Below are 15,649 nucleotides of genomic sequence, written 5' to 3'. Positions count from 1 at the left end.
GGATTCAGTTTGTGTGATGAAAATGAACTCTATTATTTGTTTACAAATGTGCAAAATGTAAAAGACGATGAGGAAAATGGTTATATATTGGACGTTGATTTAACTTTACCCCCAACACTTGCACGAAACACATCGAGATTATCCACTTGCACCAGATAAAAAATCCATTCCCAATAATATGCTTTCTCCATTTCTTTCCGGTGAAAAACGGGTAGCGTGTAAAAAGGTATTGTGCACTTTGCAAGATACGTTTTACATTATAGAACGTTGAAATTGTATCTTCAACAGGGAATGGTGATGACGAAAATACACAGAGCCGTCAGTTTTAATTAATCTCGATGGCTGAAAGATTATCTTAGGAAACATTTCATTGAATGGGTGATACAATCGATCCGACTGAAAAAAAAAGTCTATAAACTATTAATCAACAGCGTTTAAGGAAAAACTATTGAAAATGTAAGAAAGCGAATCGATATGCGATTAATCAGCAATAAATTAAAATTTAAAAAATAAAACGCAAGCCCAAGAGTAAAACATTATTACATTTATGGAAACGATGTGGTTGGAATATCAATGTTGAAAAAAAAAAATTTAAACAAACCCATATATGTAGGTTTAACGACGGATTTGGCAAAACTAATCGTGTACGATTACCGTTATAACCACTTTGTACCTAGATATGGACATGAAAACATAAAACTGCTAATGACAGATACAGATTCATTATTATATTCAATCGTGCCAACAAAACAGAAACATTTTGATACACTAAAACGATTAAATCAACAACAACGAAATGTTTACGCCTCGAATAAAAGGAATATAGGACTTTTAAAAGATGAAACGGGTGGGAAACCAATCTTTGAATTTGTCGGGTTAAGAGCAAAAATGTATTCAATGATTTGGGGATATAGACAGCGTGATTTAGAACAAAAAAAGACGGCCAAGGGAATTAAAAAAAGGTTCTCGTATATTTGATAAAGATTGCAATTTAAACTTTATAAATTACGAGCGTTATAAAGATTGTTTATTCAATAGAAACATTTCATGTATTCCACCCTGGAAATCATTGCGTAGTTTTAATCACCAAATATACTCGACCGATCAGTGTAAAAAAGCTCTCTCTACATATGACGACAAAATATTCGTATTGGAAAACGTTATAGATACACATTCCCATATGGAGATAAAGAAATTGATAAATATATATCGAAAGAAAAGAAACTAGTTTAAATGTATTTTGTATTTGCATCTATAAATAATTTTAATTCTTTTTATTTAAAATAATATTAATCTACATTATACCAAACTTAATGTGCAACATAAATACCACATGTAAACTCTACATCATGGTAATTATGACCATTAGCCTTTTGTCATACCCTTGTATAATATATAAACGTCTTTAGAATTGTTAATTTCATTCAGATCTGACAGTGTAAGATCGTTGAACCTTTGCGGTAAAAATAATTTTTTCCAAATCCTTCAATTGTAGCAATAATTGAATCACCATTTTTTTGTTTTTATAAACTCTACTTTTTGAATTCGATAACGGCCTATTTTGCATCATTTCATTAATCTTTTTAATATGCTACAATAATTTAAACTATTCAATTTATCGAAAATATTAAGACGTTTTTAATAATCTATATAATAAGTAAAAATATTTAAAATTAATATTTTATTGATAATGTAAAATTTTTTTATTTTCATTTAGAGATAATTCATTGTAATAATTAATGAAAGATGACAATAGCACTGACCTCGTTTCTATTGACAACCTCTGTATTGAGTAATAATAACAATAAAAATTAGAAATACAACAACACCAAGAGTGAAACAATCGACATTATATAAATTTTAAAAATAAATTGAGTAAAATGTTATTAAACTACATCGTTCAAATCGATCCAAGAATTGAATATTTTATCAAAATCCAATTATTTTACATAGGCTTTGTCGCCTTTTCGTCGTAAAATTTTCTCAATTTGTATTTACATCTTTATGTTTGTTTTTTTGTAGTTTGTGTTGATAAAAATGTCCTTTTATGGATTCGTTTCGGGAATGAATTAGTTCACAGGTAACAGGATTGGATTCAGTATGAACAGAGTGTATTTTAAATATTTCATTTGTCCAATTTGGCAGATAGCCCTTTTCAAATACTTTTTATGTTTACTTATACGAACACAATCGTCTACATTAAATTTAATTTTTACAACTTTTTTTCTTTCGTGTTTTTTATTTAAATTTGCCAAAACTTGTCCTTCGTTCGTCTTGTTTACATGTTTGGGTTTAAATAATGTAGCCGAATGTATAGAATTATTGTATTGGTCTACAAGGGTTTGCAGTATATCAATCTATTTGTGGTTGCCGTATTCTGTGAATTTAGTCCACATTTTTGTTTTCAACGTTCTATTGAAACATTCAATATGGCGGCCTTTTTATCTGAATAGGTGGAATAATGATTTATTCAATGTAGATGATGATTGACCTTATCAATAAAACTAGTATTGGGTTTCGGGATGGCAGTGTCCATTGGATGTATAAACGATTCGAAATCAGCATACACCGCATAAGGAACGCGAAGTGTGGACGAATAGTCCCGAAACTTCATCACACATTCCGTTTCTTTACTGGGATCGGGTAACCTTATCCGTTGTGCACCGTGTCGCTTACATTCCACCAGATGTTTGTCTACATTTTGTTTTGCAACAAGTGGATCCTATGAACTGAAGCGGTGCAAGCAGTACGGACAATATTGACTGCTGCAATGACTCTTTGTGAGACCCACAAGGAGACGAGATAGTTCGTTTTTACCGGGTTTTTCGGTAACACGCACCGGGTACACGCGATGGTTATCTTCCTCATAACCGTATACATTGATGCTTATTGTGTGATTTAACACTTCGAAGCGATCAATGTCTTTTACCTTTACTGGATACGATATCTCATTTATGTTAATTTCACGTTCAAAGCACGCATACCAACCCTGACGTTGGTGACGTGCGGGTTGATCGTGTAGATATGCTAGCACAGGCCAGAGAAAACATTTTTTATCATGCGAATTCTTTACATTAATCATCGCCTTTATTTTTACAATTTTTTTTGATGTTTTATAAATGAACTAGAGGCGCCGTGTAACGGATAATATTTAAATCTATATAAATTATCTTATTCATTACCCATCCGCTACCGTTGTTAATGAAGTTTGTCAGCGTCTCTACGATTTTCTCTACGGATTCGATCCACTGATCCTCAGCTACGTTGGCGTTGACGTTCGCATTTATCACCGTTCTAGTTTTTCCATGCAGGAACAAATTGGTAAATGTTGTTTCTACTTCGTCTTCGAAACGCGTCTGTTTCATCAATTCAACGTTTACAGCAACATACCTGTAGTAGAAATTGGTATTTTTGTTTCTTTGTATCGCAAAAGAAATTTTTAATATCGTCATACACATAACGAATACTTGCCATTTTATGTTGCCATCAAAGCGTCTGCCTTCTTCCTTCGAACGATTCAGGATGTTGGTCTGATACCGCAAAAGGGTTAAATGATGGTATAATTCCTCAAATTCAGACAGGTCCCATCGAAGACGGATGACGTTGTTATTTATTGCCCGGATAACTGCCGGTGATACCATTTCTGTTTTCGTAATATCTGAAACAAATTAAAATATATTGCAGTTTTTTTCTAAATGGTAATTTTTTTGTGTTTGTGTGTTTCAGATGGTGTTGAAGGAAGATTTTTTCTTTTTGTTTTATTGTATTATCTATTCTTATTATTATTACTTATTTTTACTTATTACTTTATTGTATTAATTTTTCATATTATTTTATTGTATTAATGTTTTATCTATTATTCTTATTTTATTATATTAATTTTTTACATTTTTATTTGTTTGAAAGCTATTTGATAATACCAACCTGTCCCATTAAAACTTACCTTGCTAATTAAGATGAAAAGATAATGATCTCTCTGCGATCGATGCATTCACTTTCAATAACAGATTGCGAATGATGAAATCACACGAACGTTTTCGCTTATATCCAAACACAACTGGATTTAATCGGTTACAACAACAACACACACACACACACACAGACACACACGTTTGAATTAGTGACTCGATAATTATCAAAAAAAATTTCCTTATCGCATCCACTCTTCTTAGAATCGACGATCCAGTTCGAACGCACACACAAACGGCTGGTGCGCATGCGCCGATTCGAATTCCAACGCTGCGATTGGTCAATTGGACAACATTAGATAACGTCGGACGGACAATTTTTCAGTTGAGCGCCGCATCTGGTACGGTAAACATCCTGCGTCACTCCGCTGACGCACGCACGCACGCAAATACACACGCAGACGCCACCTCCCGGTGTACGATCTACGACGAGACCCTCTCTCTTCATCGCGGTGACGTCTCCCGATGCAGTCGCCACGACGACCAGGAACATCCTCGAGGTAAGTCTAAATTTTTATTCACACACACACTGACAATCGTAACATAAAAAACACGACTGCAGCGGCAATTACAGACACCAACAACTTCATTAAAAAATTAACGACTTAAATTGAACAAATTTCACTCACTCCGACGCTCATCCATCGTAGCCTAACGCCAGATGTAGATAAGGCGTCAATCAACCACAACAAACAACCAACCGTCCGCGGTACGAAACCAACACGATCCACATTTTTTTTCACTTCAAATATTATTCATTTAATTCAAACCGATCGCTACACAACAGCTGTTCAACACTGCTACCAACCTTTGAAATATTACCTCAATAATTTAATACAAATCATATAACCGCGTTGGCAACACTGACACAAAATAAATTAAGTTTGCAACACTAACATGCCACTAGCGCCACTGACGTCACTATCCAAAATAGCGGATACCGCCATCTTGTATTCGTGACGTCATTCCAAGATGGCAGACCCCGCCATCTTGAAATACAAGGTGGCGGATGGCCGCCATCTTGGATTTTGGCGCTAGTATGCCTATTTCCGTACTATTAATAATCAATTCGGATACTTCAATGGGTAATGGTACACATTGGGTTTGCTTTAGAAAAGTCGATAAAAATGTAATTATTTTGACGGTATAGGAAACATACACCCACCGCCAGAATAGATGAATTATTTTGGAAAATCTAATCTAACGTACAATTACAAAAGATATCAAGCCGATGATGATGTAATTTGCGGTCGATTGTGTTTGGAATTTTTATTCGAATAAATTGTACATTTTTAATTTTAATTTTTCTTATTTTAGACATGTCGTGTCTGTTGTCGATCGATGGAAACGATTTTTTGATTAAAAAAACATTTTTACCTCCAACAGACCTTTCAACGGGCCAATATGAATTAGGATTAAAACGGGTAATGACGGCCAACACGATTCCAAATGTTGAAGAAAACAAAAATAATAAATTGTGTTTTGCGTTCGACAAGGACGTTAAAAAAGATGAAAATAACAATTACGAAATTACAAAGAAAAATTTAATTTAATTTAAAAATTAGATGTTGGTGGATATATACAGAATGAAATGAAGAAAATTAATGAATCATATTAAAGGCAAATACCAATACGTTACAATGTGAAATTAAAAGCACCGTGTGGATAGATTTTTCAGATGCAGATTCAAGTATTGGCAGTGTATTGGATTATGGGGCGAAAATTCTCAAACCAAATCTAACACATCATTCAGATCGAATAATAAATATCGCTCCTGTAAATGTAATACGAGTAAAATGCAATATTATTTCGGGCGGATATAAAAACGAGAAACAAAATTGCATTTTGTATGATTTCCCACTGAGGGTCGATCCTGGTGAAATGATAGAAAAATGTCCATTTTATATTACATTCGTACCGGTAGATGAAAAAGGAATTACCAACTTGATAATAAAATTGACCGATGAAAACGATCAGTTGTTAAATTTACGTGGCGAACGAGTAAGCATGTCGTTGGTATTGAGAGAATGTAAATAAATTATTGCAATTTGATAATTTTCTTTTTATTAGAAATGTCATATAAAAGTGACGATGTCGATGATGTCAAAAAACCATATAAACTAACTGAGAAAAGCATTAACAAATTAAAATCTCTAGGGTTTGAAATTGTTGGTAGAAAATTAAAAAGCACCAATAGGTTGTTGAAATGAAAAATAATTTTTTCTTATATAGATGAGAGATGAATAATATGATAGTTTACAAAATAAACGGGCAAGCGGTGGCCTGCATGAAAAACGTAGGTGTGTCCACTATTATGAAAAATGTGATTTTAATAACAAACAATTCGATTCTATTGTTGGAACAAGCCGGCCGGGTTTATGGTGAAAATAAAATTAATATAGACGACGATGGGGCGTTTACTTTATACATTCCCCTTTCAATGTTGTTGGGTTTTGCCGAAGATTATAAGAAAATAATTATAAACAACAGACAAAATTGTTATTGAAACTTACTAGTGATGATGTAAACGCAATATTGGCCACGGTTTCATATCATAAATCTAGACTAGAAATAACAGATATTCCATGGCTTGTACCATATTTAAAGGTATCGAGTCAATATTAGTTGGAATTGGCCAAGTCGAGAGAAAAAAATGACGAATTGCGCATACCGTTTAGAAGTTGGGAAATTCATCAGAATCCAACAGTGTCACAGACAAAACCTATGTTTTGGAGTGTAAAAACATCATCACAATTGGACAAACCTAGATACGTTATTGTAGGTGTTCAAACCGATAGATTAAATAAAGCTACAAAGAACGCGTCGGAATTTGATTCGTGCAACGTTAAAAATATTAAAGTATTTATGAATTCAAAATGTTATCCGTACGAGGATTTAGAGGGGGATTGGATGTTAATGTACAAAATGTTTTTCGATTTTAAACAATTGTATTATAATTTGACCGATTCACCATATACATTTTCAGATTATAAAAACAAATATCCCTTGTACGTGATTGATTGTTCACAACAGGATGATTCGATAAAAATGGGCGTTATTGATTTGAAAATTAATATTGAAGTTGAAGAGAATTTTAAACCAAATAAAATCGAATATTGTTTATTAATATATGAACAAATAGTGGCTTACTCGCCGTTAACCGGCAAAGTAATAAGACAATCTTTATGAAATATTAATTATTTTTATTTTTTGTGATATAAAATTGTGATTAATATGCGCTTTCATGGTGAAAATTTAAATAGAAAGAATCTTTTTTAATGCATTAAATTATTTACTCAGGTTCTGGGCCAATCGTTCTTTAATGTATTGAATAATTTACTCGGGTTCGGGGTCAGTTTTTAATATGTTGATTTATTGAAGAAAACAGAGTCGTGTTTTGGTGTGCTTTTTGTAGTAAATAGACGCTTGCGTGGTGAGAATTTAACTGGAAGTGGCGATCGCTCTCCGTGAAAAAAAAGCCTCGGGTTCGGGGCCAGTGGCTCGTGCTCAGGACTGGTCGGCCTGGCCCCAAACCCGAGGTTTCTATACTACTTTTACATGTAAGTTGTAGGCTAATTTCACGACCCCCGTTTTATATGACAGCGACCCCGTGGGGGTCTTGACCCGCCAGGTTAAGAAATCCTGCTCTAGAGTGTCACGATTGCTGTTGAAAATAATGGTAATTATAATATGCTACAATTACTGAAGGAAGAATTCTCCCTTTAATTCTGCTTTTACGTAAGAAACACTTAAATTATACGTGAAAAATGGTCAACAACTATGTGACTGGCATCATTTTTAATTATTTTTTTGGATGTAGAGATGCAAGTATCCAAAATAATAGCTTACATAAGTATATAAATATTTTTAAATTATATGAACTTTATACTTTACAGTTTGTTGTATGCTAATAAATTATAACTAGTAATGCTCATACCTATATCAACTAACTCAAAATATTTTTCAGGTGTTTTTGGATTTTTGCAACAGCACTTAGTTTTGCAGTAAGTTTGTATTTTATCGTTTGTTTTTGGAACAAATGGGGTAATTCTCCAGTAATCGTTTCGTTAGATGAAAGTACAGCTATTTGGAAAATACCCTTTCCTTCTGTTACCATCTGCAGTGAAACGAAATCTCGTCAGTCCGTATTTAATTTTACTATGTATCATCATACGAATGATTCTGATCTGAGTGATGAGGAGTGAGTAGTATTCTACTATTATATTATTCTGTTTTGTACATTTAAATCATAACCCTATTCATTTGGTTGGCTTAGCATTTCTCCCCCCAACACCCCATTCGGTCAGCCTGAAGCACAAGACCGAATGTCTGTGCCACATACGGCAACTAACAGCGTGAGCGGACTAAGCGTGGTGCCATACACCATCGGCTTACGTGTGACAACCGCTCACTTGTCATATATTTGCTAAAATGGGTAGGGGTGCCCCGTCAACTACTAAAAATATATATGACATCCACGATAAAATTTATTTCATCTAGGCAGTAATTCGCTGCCACGCCAAGGTCGCTGAATGCCAACAAGTACCTAACCACCATTTTATAGGGCTTGGTGCCATAATAATTGGCTGGTGGTCAGCCACACTCAGGGTTAGCTTCTCACAGCAATGCCGTTAAAGTCTTTCCCTTAAGCAAACTATGGATGCCGGTTGGACAAAGCAACCGCATCTAGGAACTCCCACACGGTCCGACAATGCGGCTCTCGCTACATTGACTCGCCGCTTGTGAGTGGCCAATTTTCCCCTTCACCTCTAAGTTCCAGGATGGCCGGTCTCGACCTCCCCAAGGCCAAGTGAAACCGAAACAAATATTGCTTTAAATTTACATGGTTGGAGTGCACTCGGGCTACCGTTGCCCTTAAAAACGAAGGAAAGGCGTACCATCCCTCCCAGATCCTGTATAAACTTATACAAGGGTCGTCCGTTAGTCGTGGTGTCCCATTCCAGCTGCCATGCTTCCATCGCGAGCCTCTGGAGCCTCTTCCGCAGGCGGGAGATGGGCAACTGAGCGAAATTTAGATCCGCTGCATTGTGATCACCGTTCCGCTCCGGTACTTGCCCGGCTCGAAACCGCATCCCAAATATTTACTAACTAAACTTTTACCGAAACTTTTACCACTAAATCCATTGCGAGAGCGTTTCCCAATACGCTGGTAGCCTCGTAGGAGGTTGTTTTAAAAACAACAGTGCATACAATTATTGCTCTGCGCTGGGCACACATTAAATTTTGAAGTAGTGCTCTATTTATTTACAAGTTACGGGTCCAAACGAGCGCCGCGAAAAAGGGTCATGCTTTCAAAGACACCTCTGTACGCCTTGTTCATATGACGGCTTGACAACCCATACTCATTTCGAGCAATCCTCCTAAGTTTGTGCATCTCTGAGACGGCATCAGCTGCTGCTTGTCTAATGCGGTTACTAAACAGCAACTTTTCATAAAAAAAAACTACTAGGTACTTATGAACTCCAACTCGGCTGATTACATAGCTTTTATATTTAATACGGAGGGTACATCTGTACGATAATTTGTCTGCGCTCTTGAGAAGCATAAACTTCTAAATCGAGGCATGCTGGCCTCGATTTAGAAAACAGTTCACCTCAACGCTTTCCCAGAGCCGTTTCACAGCCAGCCTTTCAAGAAATTTACCGATTACCGGTAAAAGGCTGATGGCTCAATAACTACCGACCTCATTACGATCCTTTACTGGTTTTAAGAGCATCCTCATCAAAGCCACTTTGCAACAAGTCGGGAAGCAGCCTCCAGCTTAGGCACCCCGAGAACAGCCTGCAAAGCGGCTCTCTTATGACAGGCAGCAGATGGAATAATATATCCGGGTCAAGTTGGTCAATCCCCGGTGCCTTTTTCAGTGCCATTCGAGAAACCACTCGGTCTATACACTATTCATTTGTGAAATAAACTTTACTGGATAACAAGATATAAAGACGTAAACGGCTTTTATTTTTACTTAAACAAATTGTTTTAATTTCCTCTGCAAATATCTGTTGTATTTTGAGATTTTATGAATTTAAGTTACGGTTTAGTTTATTACTTAAATTGACTTAATTTAAGTGTACTTAATTTGATTCAAAACAAATAAAGAAGAAATGTAAGCGCTTGATAAACCATTTCACTTAATGGTCATAGATTAGCAATTAATTAGAGACAATTGATACTCTAAATTGTGTTCAATGTTACAACCTAATTGTTGTAGGAACTTAACCACAGAGACCAGTCGCTCAAGAAAATGATAAATCTGTTTCCACGAATAAAAAGTTTTTTATCCATACCAAGCTCTTCAGTAAAATGATTTCGTTCAACAACGATACCTTCATTATTTCACTATCTGATAAATAAACATGTAATAAATTTGAGAAAATAAAACTGTCTTACGCTATTTATTTTCCTTATAACATCTGAAATTTTTAATTTTTAAGACACTAAATCTGGGACTAAAATCCAGAATTATAAAACATGAAAGTTCTGAAACTTAAGTCTTTAAAATAAAATCTGGAAATTTACTGCCAATTCAACTAAATTTGTGAGATCCCGGTCGGGATATCAAAAGAATTCTGGAAAAATCATTTCACCAAAATAAATGAGTGATCATAATAATCAACAGTTAAACTGTAATCAAACGTATATAAAATAATACAATATATAATCAAATAATATTTATATATAATGAAATATATGACATATTTTATGAAGTAACATACATCACACTTCCGATGATGGTTTTTTTCATTCCTCTCTGCTTTGTTATTGCCAAAAAATTTAATTTTAAACTACATATTGGTATTTCATTGATCATAAATTCTGTATTTTTCATTTTTAGAATAAAGAAGAGAGAAGCAGTTACTATGACCTGTGAGCCGCACATATTGAATAAAGGAAATGATTACTTAGACCAATTTTCTATTGATTTCATGGAACATGTGAGTTGACTAGCATTGCTGGATTTTTGTAAAAACTTCACCTTTCGACTTAAAAAAAAAGTTCTGCGTTTATAAATTTATTATTACTCTTTATCAATTCAAAAAATACAATTATTATTCGAGTAAAATATTTTTAAGCGATATTTACATGTGTCTCACGAAAATCCTTAACTATTACTTTCATTCTGTGCTAATATTTTACCTCATTTCTTGTTTTCTACATAACCCTCTTTAACAAATTAATTAGACTTACATAACTTAGATTACGACTGACTAAACAAGTTTGTCTGCAAGATTCTGACATGAAATTTTTCAGTACTTTTTTCCTCTATACATTTGTTCATTTAAACTTTACCAACCGATTTAATTTTCAATCATCAAATTAGAAAAGCTTTCATTTTTTCCGTTTCCGGTTTTCGTATTCTGCTTGTATATGATTTTATATTTTTTATTTAAAATTCTTTCTGGTGAATTAACAGGTATGAAATTATTAAAATATTAATAGACCGTTTAAATAGATAAGGCAGGGTTGCACCTCCCAAGGTGTATTTGCAACTCTCAGATCTTATCTCTCAATTTTACATCAACGCATAAAATATGAGGTAAAAAGTTTTTTCTCTAGTTCTGGTTTCATTAATTACAAATCAGATTTTAGCAGCTAGGCCCTAAATCAGCTTCTAATGGTGCAATTAAATTTCTTTAGGTTGTATTAATTTTGAGATAAATCTAATCGAAAGACCTTATGCTAATTTAAACTTCTTTAGATTATTTTGCTTTTCAAACAAATTTCTATGTTTGTGCCACCGTCAAGCAGATGAAGTCATGAGTTTTTGTCAGTTTTGAGTTTATGAGAAAAAGAACTAACTACATTTTTATTGTGAGGTCTCTGTATGTGTTAAATGTTTGTTATTTTTCACAATAAAATTCTACGTAATAGAAGTTTTGTTTGTTATGCAGTGTCCTTAAAAGGTAGAAAGTGATTCTACTTAACATACTGAAGAAAAAATGTCCCGTAAACATAGGTCCGACAACATATTTTTCTGTCTGTCCGCCATTTTTTGTTTTTTAAGAAAAAAATTATTTTTCAAGAACGGTTGGAGATAATGCGATCAAATTTTGTACTTTATTTTAAACTAACATTTCTTAATAGGAAAAAACTATACTCTTCGCTGACAAAATTTAAAACCGCGGTAGTTTCAATTTTTCAATCTTAAATATGTTAGGAATTATTAGATTTATCAATTGTGTTGTATTATAAAAATTATGAAGAATTTTGTTGTGAACAAAACGACACCTTAGTCGTAAAAACCTGACGGAAAACAACAGAGTTATTGGCCGATATGGCGGCCATCTTGTTTTTTTATTATCGTGACTCGATAACTAAAATTTTCTGATTAAGATTGCTAAAAATTCAACATTACGGATATTTAAGAATAACTATTGTAAGAGCAAATGTTCAATGTTTCCATTCATTCTAACACAACAATCCACTCGTTTAGCTACTGACGTACACGCCCAAAAATTCCTGGCTGCTACCTGATGGTTTGAAAAGAGTGGACAATTGTATACTCTAACTGATTAACATCGATAATTGGTGTTGAATAACGAAGAGATTTTACATGTCCCCGTAGTAATAGTCTAATAAGTTCATATCTGGGGAGCGTGCAGGCCGATGAATGGGACCGCCCCAACCAATCCACCTTCCTTGAAATCGATTAGTTAATTTTTCCGTGACGCCAGTTACAAAGCGGGCAGATGCACCATTATTCATGAACCACATGTTCATTGTCCTACGCAAAGGAACACCCTCTACAAGTTCAGATAGGTCATTCGTCCAAATATGAGTCACCTATGTGGCAAAAAAATGCCCGATTAGCTTATCCATGTAGATTGCTCTCCAAACACTCAGAGAAACCCTGTGTTGACTTCCTGTTTGAAATACTGCATGAGGATTTTCCTCAGACCAAACATGTCGGTTCTGGAAGTTGTTTATACCATCCTTAGGGAAAGAGCCCTCGTCTGTAAAAAGAATTGTAGATATATATATTCCGGGTTATGGGCGCACTTGTTAATTAACCGCCGACTGAATGCAATCCTTGATCGGTTATCACCTGGTAGAAGGAGTTGTACCCGTTGCGGGTACAATAATTGCGAGTGTAAAATATTCCATACTGTATTACGAAATATGTCTTCTTGGATAGCAACTCTTCTGCGTGATAATTCTGGATCCTGTACAAAACCATTTCTTCTACCTGTGCGTTGAAACCTTTTTAGGTCTACCATTACCAAACCCACCGGGTTGGTCTAGTGGTGAACGCGTCTTCCCAAATCAGCTGATTTGGAAGTCGAGAGTTCCGGCGTTCAAGTCCTAGTAAAGCCGGTTAGTTACCGGAGGCTAAACAGGAAAAAGAAAGGTCTACCATTACCAATTATGACGGCTTTAAATCTTCCAGTTTCACTAAACGTGCATGAAGACGTGAAAATAATTCTCTCTCTGGCTGACGACGGTTTGGATACTTTTCTTGGTAAAGCTTTTTTGCCTTCCTCGCATTGCCACTGGCAAGACCGTATGTAAAATGAATATCAGTGAGTTCAATTATTACAGAGTACTTAGTATTTATGACCTTTCTGATTAATAACATTTGTTTGAATAAACAATGTATTTGATTTTCACATTTTTTTTATTACTGAGAATTAATTGTTTCTAGGGTAGCTCTTACAATAATTATTATAACATTTCCATAATATTGAATTTATCAGAAAATCTGATTATCAAGTGAGTCACGATAATAAAAAAACAAGATGGCGACCATATCGGTTGAGGCCTACTATTTGTAATAATCTGTTGTTTGTCGTCTGATTTTTACCACTAAGGTATCGTTTTGTTCACAAAAAAATGCCTTATAATTTTATAATACAACACAATTTTATAAATCGAATAATTCCTAGTATATATAAGATTGAATAATTGAAACGACCGCCATTTTGAAATTTTTCAACGAAGTGTATCTTAATTTTTTTTCTTATAAAAAAATGTTGTTGCTTATCTCCAACCGTTCTTGAAAAATAATTTTTTTCTTAAAAACAAAAAATGGCGGACAGACAGAAAAATATACGTTTTCGGTCTTACATTCACTGGGCATTTTTAATTCAGTATGTTGTGTAGAATTACTTAATAGAGTTTGGTCTCACCTTTTAAGGACACCCAGTATATGTTATAATGTTACCATGCGGTTTTCCTGCTGATTCCTTCACTTCATGAGCAAAATCTAGAGATTTTACATTTTCTTCCTTTTTCTTGTCACAGATAAGTAAATTTTTATAAGTTTTACGATCCAAGGCCTTCTTTTTATCGCATAAATGTTATGAAGGCTCTACCTCCGAAAGATTATGGTAGTACGCATCTTTGGTTATGATCATAACGGTTTGTTATTATCTTTTCTCTTTACTCAGTAGAGTAAATAATGGTGTGCTATAATTTTTTTTGAATAAAAAAAACATTTTATAGAGAAAAACTGTTTAAAGTCTTCAGTTGGAGGGTACAGCCCGATTAGGCCTACAGTTTTGAAATTGATCGGACAAGGACAACAAAAACTTCTTACAGTCTTTCACAGCAACTTTGTAAGTAACAAACAAAATCTGTCAGGACTCCAAGTTTTCCTTTCTTTTGCACAGAATTTATTGAAGTATACAGAGATCCCAAGGATACAAACTGAACCTATTAATTTCTACTTTATGATTAAACCGGTTGCAGATAAAATTATATGTTATAATTTCTTGGCTTGAGGAGGAAGATCGATCTAGCCTATAGTTTTGAGAGTTCAAATGTAGATTTGATTAAAGGGGCTTCTACGATTTTTCTACAAGTTCTGTCAATTTGCAGATCTTGTCTGGAGGGAGAGGGATATACAATTTGAAAGGATCATATCCTCAATAAAAACACGTATGATTTGTTTAGAACTAGGAAATAAAAAACTTTTTCTGTATTTTTTTACTGTAAAGACTCCTTATGTTAGAATTTAAATCTGTTACAACCCCTTTAATTTTTTATTATTTTTTCCTACCCCTCCTAGATAAGTATAGATAACAATTTTTCTTTTTTCCCTTATTAATTAGTACTAGGATGGCTGGGTAAGGGTATAAATCCAGTCGTTTAATAATTTCATTAATCTTGAGCAGTGAAACCGAAAGGACTCTTCTGTTTTATGTTACAATGTCTTCTTGACGGTGAAAAATATATTTTTATATTACGTCTCCTCCATGATAAAAACAAATTAGTGAATTTTCCCATCGATTTTGAACGAGAGAGTAGAAGGTCTAGCGGTAAACTCGTCATTGCAGATCAGCCGATTTCGAAGTCGAGAGTTCTGAGGTTCAAATCCTAGTAAAGGTATCGTGGATACCGGTGTTCTTTGGTGGTCGGGTCTCGATCAACCACACACCTCAGGAATGATCGAAATTGAGACTGTACAAGACTACATTTCATTTACATTCATACATATCCTCTAAAGTAATACCTTACACGGTGGTTCTGGAGCCTAAACATAAAAAAGAGAAGAAAGTGCCCTATCGTCGATTCTGTAAGTCCTATTGATTTGTTGCAATTTGTTTGCATTGTACATCATTTTTTAAATGGTTTTTTGAAACTGTCCTCCCTCCATGAAAATTAAATCTTGAATATATATATATAAGATTTAATTTTATATAAATATTTGTATATTTTTTCTC

General features: G+C 34.2%; 1 protein-coding gene across 5 annotated transcripts in view; it reads left to right on the top strand.

Annotated features, from left to right (window-relative positions):
* LOC142317288 (pickpocket protein 28-like) overlaps nucleotides 1-15,649 on the top strand; it is an 86,362-nt gene that overhangs the window by 28,880 nt on the left and 41,833 nt on the right. For all 5 annotated transcript variants that reach the window (XM_075353719.1, XM_075353718.1, XM_075353716.1 and 2 more), the window contains 2 exons: nucleotides 7,936-8,169; nucleotides 10,822-10,921. In XM_075353719.1, coding sequence (XP_075209834.1) covers nucleotides 7,936-8,169; nucleotides 10,822-10,921 — 334 coding nt within the window. The remainder of the gene's footprint in view (nucleotides 1-7,935; nucleotides 8,170-10,821; nucleotides 10,922-15,649) is intronic.

Source organism: Lycorma delicatula, chromosome 1 (assembly GCF_047948215.1).
Source record: "Lycorma delicatula isolate Av1 chromosome 1, ASM4794821v1, whole genome shotgun sequence".
Classification (NCBI taxonomy): Eukaryota; Metazoa; Arthropoda; class Insecta; order Hemiptera; family Fulgoridae; genus Lycorma; species Lycorma delicatula.
This window is presented reverse-complemented; position numbering and strand designations above follow the sequence as displayed.